This window comes from Bactrocera oleae, chromosome 6 (assembly GCF_042242935.1).
Source record: "Bactrocera oleae isolate idBacOlea1 chromosome 6, idBacOlea1, whole genome shotgun sequence".
NCBI lineage: Eukaryota > Metazoa > Arthropoda > Insecta > Diptera > Tephritidae > Bactrocera > Bactrocera oleae.
The window spans coordinates 40278858-40296436 of record NC_091540.1 but is presented as its reverse complement, the minus strand read 5'-3'; the positions used below and the strand labels follow the sequence as shown (position 1 = coordinate 40296436).

Sequence of the window (17579 nt, the reverse complement as noted above, 5' to 3'; positions counted from 1 at the left end):
CTTGAACTTCAAATGTCTTTTTATTTAGAATCTCATTTAAAGTCTATAATATCAAACATTAGTCGGATCCGCTTACACAATCAAGTTTGGAAAACAATGTGTTGAGAGGTAATATACCATACTCTTGGACCACAATATGCTCAGTTTTATGCACTATTAAAGGAAAATTAAAAAGGAACTTGTTTATATAGATAATACGTTGGACGGATTAAACCCCAACCAGCACATTGCTGGAGCCACGGTCCTAAAGATATGATTATAGTAAGTTTGGGTTTATTTTCGAAATTAAGATATGTTATGCAGCACTTTTTCGATTTTCTGTTTCGATCAGTGATTTTCTTTAGGTAAATACTAATAACTCTATGTGTGCACCAATAGTTTGTGTGTATATGTCTACAGCTCTATTATAAGATCTGCATAGATTCGTAATAGAAAATATTTAATAAATTTGTTATTTCTTAAATATTTAAATTTTGCCCCAACAAAATATTTATTGCACTTATTGCTGTGATCCAAAAATAGCTACCAGTTCGTATTCCGACCAATTTTCCCAGGATACTATTTGAATAAAATTTATTTGGTGGGCATACATTTTAAGCTAACTTTAATTAGATTATCGGGTTTCTAATATCAAGCAAACGGTAAAATGTTACGCAACTTGAACACAGCCCGAACAGGTTGACTGATTGCGTCGGCATTTGGTCAAGCAACCAAAACGTGGCGGCTGCGAACGGCGTGAGAATTCATTAAGCGAACTGATTTTTGCCGCTGGGAAGCCGAACAGACAGGTAGTACGTATGTGCATACACACAAAACTAGATGAAGATTTACATATTTACTATGTTCACAATTCACATATATTACGCCGGACAGCTACCGGGCGATGTAAGATGTTGCACACGCGCAGCACGTACATTTGTACATACACAGATATGAACCTGCTTGTGGGGCTAGTTGGCTGTCGGTTAACTGCCACTTTGTAATACTTAGTTTGGTGTGGCAATTTGAATGGAGCGAACAAATAACTTAGAATTAGTAAATTAAAATTTTCGTACGTGCATAGAGTACCCACAACCGCAAACATAATGCTCCGAAGAGTTCATTGGCCGATGGCGTTTTTCGCGAGCTTTGAGATTTTCGCTTCATTATGGCCGCATTTAAAGATTTCAAGCTGCCGTGCAATTTAAGTATGTATTTGTCTGACTAACCGAGTGGTTGGTAGGTTGATTGAATTTACGTAATTATAGCGTAAACGAAGCGAGGTGAACACATGTTACATAGATATGTATGTACATATGTATGCATGTATGTGTGTATATGGAACAGCCACTAAAAGAGGTAGTGATCGAGACACACGTGAAGCACACATATGTATGTATGTAAGAATAGAGCTAGAGCGGAAAAGAACAGCGGCGTGACTGTTATTTTCGTCACAGTTGCTGCCGCCAATCTCACAGCGATGCCAAGTTTATTCTAGACTTTATTCTTCAAATTTATTGTTATTGTTGAGGCCATTGACGCTTTTGGGCGTGTCCAATTACCGTTAATTTGCGCTGTTATTGTGTTTCATACACATGTACTCGGTATGCACATGGCAATTTGCTTTTTAAAACACAGAAAAGCAGAAAAAACGTTTCATTCATAAAATCGAAAGCCAATGCATACATAAGTATATAACGAGCGTCTGGCTGAGTGATGCTGGGAATATGCCGGTAATAGCTCAGTGAGAGAAATAACAACAAGCAAGCATACATTGACCGAAGGCCAAATATATTTGTTTGTGTATAAATAAAATTAATATCGTATAGTCGCGATCAGAGTTTCTTTTGGTTCATATTCCTGTAAGTCTGCCGACTTATGGAACATTTTTGTTTAAGTCGGATGTATAATCATCCACTGGCTTAAAGTGTTTTGTACGGATTTTTTACATATTGTATATGTGAGGACGTTTGAGGACGAGATATTATGTGTCAAGTCCTTAATTGCTTTGTGATTCAGAGAAGTCTCACTCTTTAAATTTTTTTAGCTCGAGTTCTACCCAGTGTAAAAATTTTAACTTAAGAACATTCTTATATACAATATGCTCTTATGTAAACAATTATTATCTGTATTATAAAACACTTATTTTATTAATTTGTGTTTATATCTTATCTAGGAACAGCAGATGGTGGATATATTTCAGACGTTTAACATCAGTAGAGAGTGTAGTGCCAACTTTTAAAAGCTTAAAATAGTTTAAACGGTTAAAGTAAGTTTAACCGTTTGAAGATGGCTAGAAACTATTAGTAAAATCCTTTATTTAAGTTGAAAACCACAATCGGACGGTGCGTCTACATATGTATGATATAATACAATATATACGCAGTATAAAGCTTTTTCAGACCATAAAATCAAATTTAAATAAATCGATTGGTTTCATAACTATCACATATATACATATGTACGTAAGCCAACATTATGTTTTTTAACATTTCACAGTATCATAGTAAATGGCGCAGGCTCTTAATGTGTGTGATTGCATTGAGTCAGAGTATTGATGTAATTAATTATTATAAATCAAGAAAAATACCTAAATATAATACGAGTAAATACTTACATATGAGTATATACATATGAATGTACCCATCTTTAACTGACTAAGATCTCATAACCATATGGAAACAAAATGGTAGCGAACTTTGCTGTTCTCGATCATTATAGTCATTCTACCATGAAATAACCATACATACAAACATATGTGTATTAAAGTAGTATAGGTACGAAGTACATAATTAACTAAAATACAGTTAGTTGTAACGCCCAAAAATTAATTACGGTATATTTTAATTATACAGCGATAAAACCATTTCGTGAAAAAACTTAGTTCAGCTAGAAGAATTGAAAACTCTATGTACATATCGACATAAGTATACATAGTATAAATACACATGTGAGTAGAAACATGTGTGGAGAGATTACAGGAACGTATTTAATAGAAAGCATACATAGATATGTCCCTGTCATTTTACTTACACACATACCATTTATTAGTTTATAATAATATCGCTAGAGAACGCAGTCTGTAAATGGATTTGGCAAAAATATTATCAGACTAGCTTATTGTACTGACCTGTTCCCTGTTCAAAATAGAACCTACAGATCTTAATTATGTACTATGCAAGTAAATGTACATATATATATGGCTAAGCAACTATGTAGATGACATTAGAAACAAATACAATGGTCTACGCCAATGGTTCAAAACAGAAGTTGAGCTCATAAGTACCGGGAAGATGGAAGAACGAATAGGGCCACAACTGAAGTATCTAATTGTAATATTAGAATCAAGACTTAAATTCAATGAGCACCTGGCGTACACGTCAGAAAAAGTAAATAAAAAATATAAAGTTTTATCAAGAATGATGGCAAAAAGCGGTTGCATGCGTTTCAGGCGGCGATTTCTAATCACAAAAGTAATGAGCTCAGTAATATTGTATTCGGCTCTAATATGAATCCAGACTCTAGACATCAAATGCTATGCAAGACTAATAATCACAGTACATCGACTTTCTACAATAAGAATAATTAGTGCTTTCCGGACTTTATATACCGACGCTGCTGCAGTATTAGCCATTATGCCGCCTATTGACATCCAAGGCGAAGAACTCGAGCGAACTCAGCTATCAGCACCTACAACTGTATCAACAAAGGCAGAGAAGATCCTCATCCAAAGGACGGTGGATCTCCAGACTAAAATGACTTCCGATCATAGATAGATAGACTGTCAGCAAAGTGTCAGCTTTAATAATGACAAAACTGAGAGTTTTTCAACAGATTAGGCGTCCGTCACACTCCGTCTTTCGATGTTTCCTTCTCCCCTCCCTATCAGTTGAACTGTTATACATATATATGTTTACATCATAGGCATTCTGGAAATAAGCTAATTATTACCAGGGACTATTTTGTAGAGTCGAATACCTCCTGTTCAAAGGTTTTTAAACATTTTCTGTGCACTCATTTCACGACACAATCTTCCGTATTTTATCTATGAGAGTTTTCGCATTAACCGGTATTTAAGTCTAATATTGGTGATATATTAGACTAAATTAGATTTTTACCATTCCTCTGAACTTGGCTAAGAAATTTCAAGGACGTTAGACCATTCGTCCATTTAATATAACAGCCTACCTTGAATAGGCATATACATTTATTTTCGATATAAATAATAAAAGAATACGCTTTAAAAATAAATTTTTTGGCAGCCATTTAAATTTTGTTTAAAAGGCGTCTGAATATTTATGAGCATTTACTCTAGCTATTGTAAATTTTTCAAATTTTCTACTTATGTACGTATTTAAGTTTTAGTTGTTTTTAATAAAGTATACATACTTTGTTCGTTCCTTATTTGCAGATATTCTTGTGTGTGGCGCTAAATGGTGCGATGCTCACCCAAGCACAACCGCATCGTGAACCTCGTTTGGGCTCCAAGTGTCAACATGATATGGATTGCACGGATTTCATCAAGGGCAGCGCCTGTTCGGCGAACGGCTTTTGCGAGTGCGCCCCATATTATGTGCAATATAACGCTACCAGCTGTCTATCGTGTAAGTATTACGATAACAGGTTCGCTATTCAAGCAATTTTGGTATTCCAATCATTTATATAGGTGCGAGCTCTTCAAGTGGCCGATAGCAGTTGATCTCTTATGCCAACTAGAAAATCAGTCAAGCAGTCAATCACAGTCAAATACAGACACGCGAAAAGCTAAACTTCCAATCCCAAGCGAGTTCATATGATATCACATGTCTTTCATCTGCAAACCCACACTTAGCCTTGTACTTTATGTGAGTTCTGCATCTAATGCACTTACAGCCGACAGCAGAAACCCAGCCAGCTAATGCACACTTTTCTCAATATAAACATATATGACCAGGGCGATGTTGCATGCAGCCACTGTAGTCAATCCTAATGCAGTACATTTATTTCTCATATCATTGAGAAGTCGTCGTAAATCATATAGTGGTTTATATATATAAAAGTATCAACAGATATATACATATATAATGGAGAGCTCGCTCGGCACTTTTCTGCGTTCATAGACTACAATGTATAGGTACATATGTAAATAAGAACATGTACCCAAGACAAACAAACTTAGCTGATAGCTAGCTGCACAAGCAAAGAGCGAATAATGTGCACATGGCGTGTGTCCCCGATTTTCATGCAACAATGTTGATATGCTGCAGCAACATCGTTTACATTAACATTGCTATGCATTTGCTGTTGTCGATCGTTGCAATTGTCAGTGCTGCGATTATTGTGTTGCAGCACTCATTCAGTTGTTTATTGTTTTTTATTACCTCTTTGGCAGTCGGTACATACCTGATCTGTTGACATACGAGTGGCTTTGGTTATCTGCTGTTGTACGGTGTGTTTTGTTGTCTGAATGCCAGAAAAGGCGTATTTACTTGAACATGGATATTTGACCCGCTTTTTGCAGCTGTGATGAATGATGATTGTCAGCGAACCTAACGATCGTCGGATTCATTATCTACTCGATATATTGATGATGCCACCATGTAGGAAACTAAGAGGTGACAGCAGCAAAGTTTTGTTTTGTGATATATAGAATTTTACTCTAATACAAAAGGAGATCAATAAAAATATCAAGCGTTATCTAGTTGCTTCTTTCATGCAAATTTGATGTAAGATCCAGTGTTTTAAGCTAAAAGTGAATTTCTTATTTCTCTACCAGTTCGCGGTGTTAAGGAATGTTTAGTTAGGCGTCAAACATAAAAACGACAAATTAAAATCCCTAAAAAATCAGTAAATCCTTAATTATATTTATGCTAATTGAATGATTACGGCTATCGGTAAAAATAAAGTATGATTGCAGTCTTCAGTTAAAAGGTTGCAGATAGTTTTTACTCGTCTTACTAGCACTCAAGATGAGCTTTAGTGATAACAAAAAGCGTAATCTTATCCGCATAAGACATCTGGTAGCACCTCAGGGCTGTCTGAAAAATGGGAATTCTTCTAAGATTCGCTAAAACTTTGACTATGTCATGTCCAGTAAATACAAAACCGCATTGGGTGCAGAAGTCTGTCTGAAATTTTTAAGGTAGACCCTCTTTATAAATCAATAATTTAACTCTTCTTCCGCTGTTTTGGCAATTTAACTGAGTATTCAGTTAAAAACTATTTCAATTTTCAATAGTACTCTCAGGATATTTTGCAAATTTTGCGCGTTTATGTAATAGTTCCAACTCTGAAAGAATCAACACAATATATTACTCTGCCTATACCTATGTATGTAGAATGCGCAAATATTTATTTTTATTGTTGGTATAGCTGTAGTTGGGTTGCGTTATTTGCTCGGTTATTCCAACAGCGCTGCCCTCGGAATGCTGCATTCCTTCCCTATTTGTCATCAGTACATATATGACTTTCTCACTGACCGCGAACCTTTCGCAGCAACAGATGCCGTTTTCTTCACACTTCAACAGTGTGCATTCTTGTGTTGCGTGCAACATGCCTCAACACATACCACATACAAGCGCACGAGTATTAGTATGCGACCGTTTAGCAGAAAGCTTGGCAAACACACCTCTGTATGCACTACCAAATTTTCTATTTGCATTCGAAATGCCTTCCAACACACCTAACTCCACGGTTGCATATCGACAAGTGCATATACTTGGGCATACAAAAGTATATAGATATATTTATATATTTTATGTATGTATGTATGTTTCACACCAAATATTTGTATATGCGCCTGCGCTTGGGTTTTTGTGTGTTTCTCCTTAATTGCCTCACCAGTCAAGTCGGCCTGCATCCCTGCACTCTCTTGACACTGTCGATTTTATTTAACTTTTCTCTGGTATTTGCTCTTCTAAGTAACACACACCATTAATTTTTTTTTTGCTAAACTTGTATAAGCATATGAATGCATTTTATTGTTCTTCTTCTTCTTTACAGCGCAACTTCTGGGTGGTGACTGCGTTCTGAACGATCAGTGCACAATGAAGGTGGCCAACAGCAGTTGCTTAGATGGCGCCTGTCGTTGCGTCGAGGGTTTCCTGCAGTTCCGCAAGCATACCTGCCTTGGACGTAAGTACGCTGAAAATACTAAGCACCATACCAAATCCAACTAGTATCACTAGAATATACTCATACAACACTACAGTAATCATGCTATCTGCACTTGTTAACAATAATTATTGTATTTAAGTATTAAAACAATTGATTCATTGAAGAAAATTTAAAAATCTTATTTATGTTGTTTTTAAAAACAAAAAATTCATCTGTTCATGTCAGAAATTTATTTTCAATAAATAACGTATTGAAAACTGAGAAGGTTTCGTTATTTATATCTGTGTGTAAATGTGGATATGAACTAGGTAATATGTTTTCTTGAAATATCAGAAAATAATTGGCTGCTTTTATATTTGAAGCAAATTAATCCAATATATAATATTAAGTTTGCCACGAAGTTATACATATGTATAAATGATGAGCGTGACGAGCTGACTCGATTTGAGATTTTGCACACTTTCTTTTTCTCTCAAGAAGCTGCTCATTTGCCCGAAATTAAATGGCTGCTAGTGGTAGTATTGCAACGATTTTATTCATGTTTAGCACCAGAACATATTATTATCAAGAAGAGAGGACACTAGTTTCCATATATTGCTCACAAATATACCGATATTTTCGCTGCAACGTCAGTAAAAAGTATGAAGTTTCTCATATACGGTATCTGGGTGCTTCAAATGGTATATTCCGATTTCAAGATGAGAATTGCCGTGCTAATTTTATTTAATAATTTATTTATACTTTATATAACATAAAGTGAAAGAATCAGTCGCGTATTTCTCTCCTTTTCACGTTTTCCACGCACGTTAGCAATTTTTAAATTCTAAACATGTAAGCTTGTTAAAATATCTATGCAGCCTTACCTACTTTGGACACAAGTATTACGTTTTATGAAGATATCTCAATTTTTACTGGCGTTAACGGGCAGACAGACATCCGGAAATCAATATTTAAATATATGTAGCACATATATATATTAGTCTATCTGGGTTAGGTTTTGGTATTACAACTTTGGTTCAAAAGGGTAATTTTGGATTGAAATTTTAAATGATTAATAAACACCAATATGGTTAACTGAAATCGTGAAAAACCTTAGACAAAAACCTACAAAGATTACACAATAATTCGATAGCAATCTAAATATAGGTTTGAAATGTATGTTTTTAATTTTGATATAGGTATATGTAATAAGACAAAGCAATATTACCTAAAAACATACCTCTTCTCTGAAATAATATGGAAGTAAGAAAAATATGAAGTCGCATGCATTGAATGACACTTAAGTGCGAACCTCTTAATTGGAAAAGCCGCTAATTGCATAGCAGACGCTTAAAGCTATTTCCGACATTTCTGTAACTGTCGGCATTACATACATACATACATATGTATACACATTATCTCAACTGTGGTACGATTGCTATCAAAAGGGGAGCTAGGAAACACGTTGCGTGTCACACGCATGTGCCTGTCAAGAGCTACTAAAGTATATTCACAACTGTGCGGAAAGAAATCTTGTATGTATGTATGCAGTCTCACATATAATTTATTCACAATAATTATTTAAATAATAGGTTAATTAGTTACCAGATAAATTCTCTAGGAATAACAATAATTTGTGTGATGTAAATGTTGTACATATATATAAAAATACTATTGAGTTTTAAAATTACTGTCACGATCGATACAGTAAATAGATGATCTAAAAGTATTTTTCGTCTTATGTAAATATGTACGTTTTTTTTGAAGAATAGCAAAAGTCAACAAGCCTATGCTCTGCAACCCATTTATGACGCCGAAGTAGGTGTTAACTGTTCACTTGATTCAGATCGCGATTCAAAGTGACGATAGAACAAACATACAAAAAAGTCATGTACACAGATATCACGACTTCTAAAAGCACTAATTTTTTTTACTTAATAAAATGTAAGTGTCAACAGAGACTTCATCACTACCATTCTAATGGGATTTGATTATAAAGAAAATGGTAACTGGACTAGTAGGTGCTTGAATTACTACACATACGAGTACTCATCCTACGCAGAGTAGAAGCTGCTAGCGCACGAATAGTTTCAAAGAGAAAATGAAAAAATCCCTATAGGAAATGTGTCTTATCGTGTGTCATTTGTAATTGATAATACAGCCTTAAAAGTTCGTATTAGGGTTATTTAAAACTATTCAGCGATTTGTCCCGCGGTAAGGCATGCCTGTCGTAAGAGGCGACTAAAAGCCAAATGCACTATGACTGTTATTTTACCTTGCCTAGAAATATCAGCATAGTAATGATGTTAGAAATAGTGTTATAATACTCAGCTTGAACTGATATTATAGACTTTAAATGAGATTCTAAATAAAAAGACATTTGAAGTTCAAGCGACAAATGTCACCAGTCATTGAGTAATGGGTTGCTCAACTGGCAGTAATTTCGGCTACACAGTCTTACCGGAGACTTTCTGGTACCACGGGGAGCAGAAAGCCCTTGGACTTCGGTCCAATCTGCTCATTGGATTCGGCCCTTTAGGGAGTATCGTGGTGGCTGTGGTTTAAACCTTAATGCTGTAAGAACTAAATTTTCAGTTCAAAAAAAGAAGTTGCACAAGCAACTGGGTTCCGTACCCGAAAACGTATGAGGTTTTAGGTCGGCCTCGAATCCTACCAAGATAGTCAGTGTGCCCCTACACACTGGACACTGGTAACAAAATTAATAGCTCGTATTATTTGGGACGCTTATCAACGCTTTGTTTTGATACGTTGTGTTTGGAGCACAATGAGGTAAGGCCGTCGAGGGCAGGTACTCACGTAAAACACACCGGACGTTGTCCGTCCGCCTGTCTGTATATATGCGAACTAGTCCCTCAGTTTTTGAGATATCGATCTGAAATTTTGAACCCGTCCTTTTCTTACGAAGAAGCTGCTGGTACTTTCTCGGATTGGCCGATATCGGACCACTGTAGCATATAGCTGCATTACAAAATAACGATCGGAATAAAATGCTTGTATGGAAAGATTTATCATGTGGCGAGGCATCCTCACGAAATTTGGCATGGACTAATGTGTAAGGCAACTATTTAATATCCGCAGAAATTGATCAGATCAGAAAACTATATCACACAGCTGCCATACAAACTGAGCATTCAGAATCAAGTTTTTGGTATTAACAAGAAACACCTGTGGGCTAAAGATTTTGAAAAAATGGACGTGGCCCCGCCCTCTAATAGGTTTGCGGTACATATCTCCTAAAACATTCTTATTCACCACTACCGACAATGTAAAAATTGATGAATTCACACTTCCCATATAACGGTTCTGTTAAAAACTACTAAAAGCGCGATAAATCAATAACTGAATGCGCCAGAGACATTAAATACATTTACAGCCAAAATGATACAAGAGGCCTTTATAGAACCAGCGTTCTATATTGGACGATGGGCGTGGCACCGCCCACAGTGAAATCACATATGTATATTTGGACATACTCAACCAATTTCAACAAAATTTGGTACATAAGATTATTTTAATATTCCCGTAGTACAGTGTGAAGTAGAACCACGCCTACTTTCCATATAGCCAAATTTTAAGCTCCATATGATGCTTACACTTTCCAACACACAAATCAAATGCCAATGAATATAAAAACTTTGCACAAATAGTGTCTTTGAATCAAAAAATTGTCAAAATCGGACCATAATTGTTCAAGGCCCCACGTACCAAATATGTGGACGACAGTGCGTATGATCAATCAATCAATCTGTGAGATATGTTATTGAAATTTAGGGAAAATGTTTCTTTTATAATAATGTACCCTTGTGTCGAAAATCGGTAGAATCGGATCAATACTTCCCTTAGCCACCATCTAATATGAAGATTTTCGAACTTTTAGTTGACTTGAAATCGTTTAGATTCGGTAAAATGTGTGATATTTTAATAAAACGTGTCCAAATTTAGCCTTTCTTACTTATTTGTTTAATGTTTTGTTCTCGATATTTTCTTATACTTGTACTACTGAAAATATCTAAATAAAATATAATTATATAAAAAATCGAACCTCTGATCCAAAAGAGGACATATTTTGTAAAGTTCAAAATTCATCGTTATAATCTTGTAGAGTAGCATTTTTAATGCACCATTTTAGTTCCGGTTAACTAAATGAGCCCAATTATACCATACAAGGCGGTTGGTATTTTTTCGTGTTTATGTATTATGAGATGAAAGTTTTTGAAGACGATTAGATAAATACTATTTATTTATTATTCAAGTACACGATATACATACACATAATAATACATATGGGTTATTTTATTAATTTTATACTACTTTAATGCCTCTAGAGACAATGCTATTAACAGTACGCTCCTTTGTACCTCATAAAATATGAGCCGATATAGCCTTTTGTTGACAAAGTTACCCACAGTTTGGTGATGGGTCGTTACTTTGATAGTACTCGACACATTCTGAATATGTATAGAATGTACGTATTTAATAGAGTTATGAAGACCTAAACTAAAACAATAAAATCGGTACTGTAATATATAGTTATCATACCTGTTATCGTTAGCTTCGTTGCAGATAAGCTTATATTCATAATCTTAAATATATTCTATATGTAGTAGTACCTCCTTTCCTCTTGCTAGAACCAGGATTGAACAAATCCAAACATGAAAGGAACTTTTTTGCATCCATATTCCAAGGCTTAGTAGGCGGAACAGACACACCTTTCATTTATTTTTTTAATGTTGTTGTATTAATACACAATCGACCGTCGTTTGACAACAATAGAGGCTGACCGTAAGCGCCACTACGCCATATACATATGCTAACGTAGCACTTCTGTACTGCTGCCTGAGCGGCAGTGCTGTCACTTGCAAAGTGGAGAAAGTTTTTATTAAATTAAAAAAGAGAAATGCATAACTCCAAGAAGCAAAGTTAAATACAACTGCAACAGCATATAGTTATGTATTGGCAGTAAGAATAGTAAATGCGCAATGTAAGACTCAGCATAGGATGTCGATATGAAAAAATCGGCACAGCAATTGCTGGCTCTGTTCCAGGAATCGCATGTACTTAAAATAACAGTGTAGCCTGTAAGTTGCAGTGCAAGCAAAATTATTGAACCTGGTACGAGCTGGCGCCAGCTGTGGTTATTACTTAGCAGCAATCGCAAATATATTTGTAAATATGCACATTCTACCATTCTAATATTGGTCATTTGGCTGCTGGTTGCACATGCACACAGGCTCCATAGATTGCCTGTTGTTGCAATGAGAAGCAATAGTCAAATGTAAATTATCACATTCGCTTCCACATACCAATGTAAGTATGCTTATGCCTACGTGCCACTCCTAAAAATATAATATATGAATGTAGGCTTCCACAAAAAAGTATGTTTCCGTTAAATGCCATTTAACGCCATTAACGCGCTGTCTGCTAATGCGAATCTTATAGTATTTATTTTATATAAATACATATGTATGTATGTATATATCACATTTATGTATGTTAGTTCATATGAATGTATGTGAATCTCATGTGTGCTTTCCGTGTACCTGCTTTTCCAATCTCAATTTAGCATGTAATTTCTTCTACGCCAATTGTTGCAGTAATCGGATGACAGTCAACGGCTCAAATGGTAACAACTTCCACTTTCTATTTGTGGCAATTACAGTTTTTGCATTTTCTCTTAATTTTCAACCGTTATTGTGATGCTGTCGCTGATGCTGCTGTTGCTACACACGAGGTAACAATCGCTGTTGCCGCTTTTGAGGTTTTAATTCCCACTAATTAACTTTGTGACTGATGTGACTACTGACTGATTTATTCATTTGATTTGTATTTGAATGAAATATAAAATACATACAATTCATAGTATTTCTCATTTTGCAATGAATCACTTCGGAAAAAATATGAAATAGTAAAGTTTTTGAAAAAATTTCTTAAAAATATTTAAAAAAAAGAGAGAAAATGTAACTTGCACCGCAACAATTAGTCTGTCTGTATGGCAGCTATATGCAATAGTAACTCGATCTGAACAATTACTCCGAAGATTACAGCGTACAGCATAATAACCTATGCCGAATTTCGTGTAGATATTCCATCAAATAAAAAAGCTTTCTATACAAGCAATTGATTCCGATCGTTCAGTTTATATGACAGCTATATGCTATAGTAATCTGATATCGGCGATTCCGACAAATGAGCAGCTTCTTGGAGCGAAACGAACTTTGAAAAATTTCAGATTGGCATCTCAAAAACTAAGGGACCAATTCGCGTGTATACAGACGGAGATGGTAGATTGACTCAGCCGATATTTATGTTTATACATATTTTATAGGATGTCCGACGTGTCCTTCTTGGTTCGAGGTATAAAAATGTTGCAAGAAAATTTAAAAAATTAACTGTGTACCGACAAGCAATAGACATTTTTGAAACCGAACGATTGGACAATTGTTGGTATCTTTCACTTTTATTTATGTTTAAATTTTTAAGCTCACATTTGTTATTGAAGGTGGAGACGAATTTATCAAATCGGTGATCATTTAAAACGGTATTCGTCCTTGAATTATAAATGTTGTAATTAACCAGAGATATATTTATTTTTATATGTGGATTCTTATATTGTTATTATGTTTAATTATTAGATTTCTAGCTACACTTTCTTCAAATTGTGAGCCGTAATGGTCTTCATTGCCAAGTTAGCGAGTATCTCGAAGTTATTTTATTTAATGATCTGACACAAGTTCTCATAATTTCAGTAAATTCAAAAATTAAACGGGAAACAATTCTAACCAAATGAGACCCATTAGCCCCTTGAAGTTGACTCAATTTATTACAGAAAAGTGAGAAATATAGCTATGTTAAAAAATGTATTTTTCAAACTATTGGAGCTTAAATGTAACGGTTTGCTAATTGATGATATTTTCAATCGATTCTCACAGCCGATTAATCGATTATCAATATTTTTAAAACAAAAATAAATAATAAACTAATGATTTTTATTCGTATGTCATTACATGAAAACTTAGCATAGAAACCAAGTAATAATACGTAAGTATGTATATGTAGTACACATAGATACTTACTTATATCCACTCTAAACTACAAGAATGTAACAAATAGGCAGCAAAGTGAACTTGAACCAGTTCACCTGGATTTTTTCCATCATGTGCATATGTTCACATGAATGTATGTATACCTCGTGACATATTTGCACATGGAATGACTTCCAACTGTAAAGTGTGTAAATTGCTCAACGAAGACGCACAGAAATGGCAACGCTCAACCAAAGGTGTACCGACACACACACACCCATATGAACACGTGCAGTTGTATTTAATAGCATACTTGACGGCAAACCCAATTGTATCGAACTAATACCCGGCAATTGAGTGTCATTGCTGCCGGTAAATGCGGCATTGAAAACCGATGCGCGAACATGCAACACATTGTCGTTTCAAAGACCGCATTGCTGCACGCACATGCGGCAACAAGTTGTTGCATTTATTGCTATGCTCGTGTGCATCATGCCCGGCGACGCTACGCCAAGTTAGGAAATGTATGCTATGCCACTTGCCACTGCCACATCTACCCGCCGAAAATGCATAGATACTTTTGTGAATTGTTGTCGATCTGCAATAACAGTCAGTCACATGACTGCTACTGCCGTGCGTGTTGCCTTTTTTTTCTTCGCCAGTTGGTGCCGTCGGCATTTACTGTTGTTATCAACACTGTCCTCATTCAGCCACATCTGCGTTTGTCGATCAGCTGTGTGCTGTTGCTCATCGGCATTGCGTGTGAATTACTTACCGCTTGTCTCTTCCGGCCGCCTAATGTGGTTTTGCTTTGTGGTATTATGCTTTTTCTTTGATCTCTTGCCTTTCTTAAGCCACAAAGCGGTTAGCATTGATCTCGCATGCGCACGCGACCGGAAAACGAAATTGAATCTGTGTCAAAAGTAGCGCGTGCGTGAGTGCGTGCAGCAGCGCAGTTATGTTCAATTGTATACGTTCATTGCGGTACGTGTGAGCTTTTAAGCGGTTATATAGGCAGCTAAGCAACCTCTGGGTGAAAAGCTGAATTGATGCTTGTGCGATTGGAACGATGCCAACTGTGTGGTGGTGTTCTAAGAAAAGCATGATTAATTTTCCTCGAAGTCATCTTCGTCAGTGGGTTAGAGGAAATGCAAAGTGGTCGTTAGTACCATGCGGGGACTATTTGCAAGCGGAACATATGTTGGGCATGACGATGTCTAGTCCGTTTACATTTAATTATTTTAGGCATAAATCCCACATTCCAGCATCGCTAAAGGTAAGACTTAGGATGACTAGGATTCCAAAAGAATTGCTTAAGCCTGTATAACGCACAAATACCTATAACCTATATCTTAGCTAGCGTAATCCTTTTCCAACATTCATCTCAACTTTTCCCTACATGGCTATTTAATCTGTCCCCAGATAAATGCTCACCTCCATATTCGACGGTCACTTGATTGACTGCTGCACTGTGCACACTCGCGCATTTGTACAAAAGTAGCAATGAAAATTGTTGCAACATACTTTCATGCATTTCCCGCAATCACAAGCATAATCGCGAACGCAATAAAAGCCGTAATGGCAATGGTAATCAGTATTGCATTTGCTTTGAGTATATAATTAAAGCTAGTTGTGTGAGTGTGCAACTGGAGGTGCAAACATATGTGTGGGTAATTTATCCATAACTTGTGAGATTAACTGGCAAGACAGTGTCGGGTAGAGAATATTTGTGTTCCATTTTTTGACACAATAAAAATGGCGAAGATTGCAGCTGACAGCGATTACAGTGCTATCATTTCCCGTACTAATTACATACTACTGAACATAGAGAGCTGCATACACGCCCCTATTGATGGAAAGAATTTTCAATGTGCTCACTTAAAAGTAGACGTCTTCAATTCTTTCTAAGCGCTATTATCTTTTAAAATATTTTAAAATTGTAAGCAACTACAAAACTAGCGAGTTGAATTCGAGCAAACGGAATATAATATATATACAAATAAGTAGATTTCTTCAATGCTATCAAGTTTTGTTTTACATACTTTAGATCAAGGGGTTAATAAATATTTGAGCATTGTTAAAAATAGCGCCAGCTGACATGCCAGCACTAGGTTAAGCCGGAAGTTTTTCCAGACATTTTGAACTCCTTCAAAATATCTTCACCAAATGTGGCATAAATTATTGTCTAAATCAGCATTACAAGCTCTGAAAACCAAAAATTTTCAATCGGACTACTATAGCATATGGCTGCCATACAAACTGAACGATCAAGGTCAAGTTCTTGTAGGGACATTTTTTATTTGTGTAGGGTATTATTGTTTCGATGCCACCGAAGCTAACTAAGTTAACTAGTAACTAAGCTAGCTGAAAATTCAAATTCTCTTGATTACTTCTAATATCAACTAAAAACGGTGAAGTTGCTCATATTTTCCCAGTAAGACCAACTTGATATTTTTTTAATCTCTAGAAAAACAAGAATAAAAGCAACCACTTTTTTCCTCCATCCCCATTAAGTCATAGTTAATGTTGAAAAGTTTGCCAATACGAAATGGCGCTAAAGACATCGATAATCTGCCATACACCAATCGATGCTTCATACGAAAAACAAGTGATCAGACACACAGCCAACGGCTGGGACGTGCCAATGATGCACGTCTGCGTCGTGGCTTCGTTTAGCTGCTGACTCGTCGTTGACGCTGTAAGGTTCGTTGACGTAAACGGCAACATATTGGCGACTAAGCAACAATATAGTCACAAAAATAACAACAGCAAAATAAAGCAACTGAAACTAAAGTGCGACGAGCACTTCAGCACATCAGCATTTGCCATTTACCATTCACCATTCGCTACTCAACCGCGAACTGCCAGCCAAACAGTCAATTTGCCCTAGTCTCCGGCTTTGCTCTTGAATTGCTTTTGTCGCCGTCTTAGCTGTGATTGTTGCTGTTGTTGCAGCTGCCCGCGGTTGTCGCTGTCTCGCCGCAATTGAACTTGCCACAATGAACCAATAACATTAACCACAACAATAATAATATTAATAAAAATTAGCAATGAAACTTAAAAAACCGATTGAAGCATAGAATAAAGCAACAAGAGGAGATTTATTGAACGCTGCACTTGAGCTGCCGTGGAAAACAGGTTGTTTCGGTTGACTGTCGGAGCTGTTGGAGCGGTTAGCTGTACGGACGCAAAGTGGGTCACCACAATGACGTACACACATATATATAAATGTAAATGCCTATATGCTTACGCTAGTATATATGGCGAATTGCCACATATGGCTCTGGTTGTTTTTTCTTTGCGTTTTGTATTATTGTTACGGTGTGCTGCTATGCAGCATTCCGAGATGCCTCATTGTTGCATTCACGCAGCATCCAAAAGCAACCACAATCCAACCACAAATACCAATAATATCTATGTATATGTGTAATGCAATTCTGTGTTAGTAAACATATTTTCCATGCAGGTGCAAAACGCCTTTGT

General features: G+C 36.1%; 1 protein-coding gene across 1 annotated transcript in view; it reads left to right on the top strand.

Moving 5' to 3' along the window:
* The window catches only part of ImpE1 (Ecdysone-inducible gene E1), a 49281-nt gene that overhangs the window by 24073 nt on the left and 7629 nt on the right, over window positions 1-17579 (top strand). The window contains exons 3-4 of the mRNA XM_014233872.3: window positions 4391-4583; window positions 6961-7092. Coding sequence (XP_014089347.2) covers window positions 4391-4583; window positions 6961-7092 — 325 coding nt within the window. The remainder of the gene's footprint in view (window positions 1-4390; window positions 4584-6960; window positions 7093-17579) is intronic.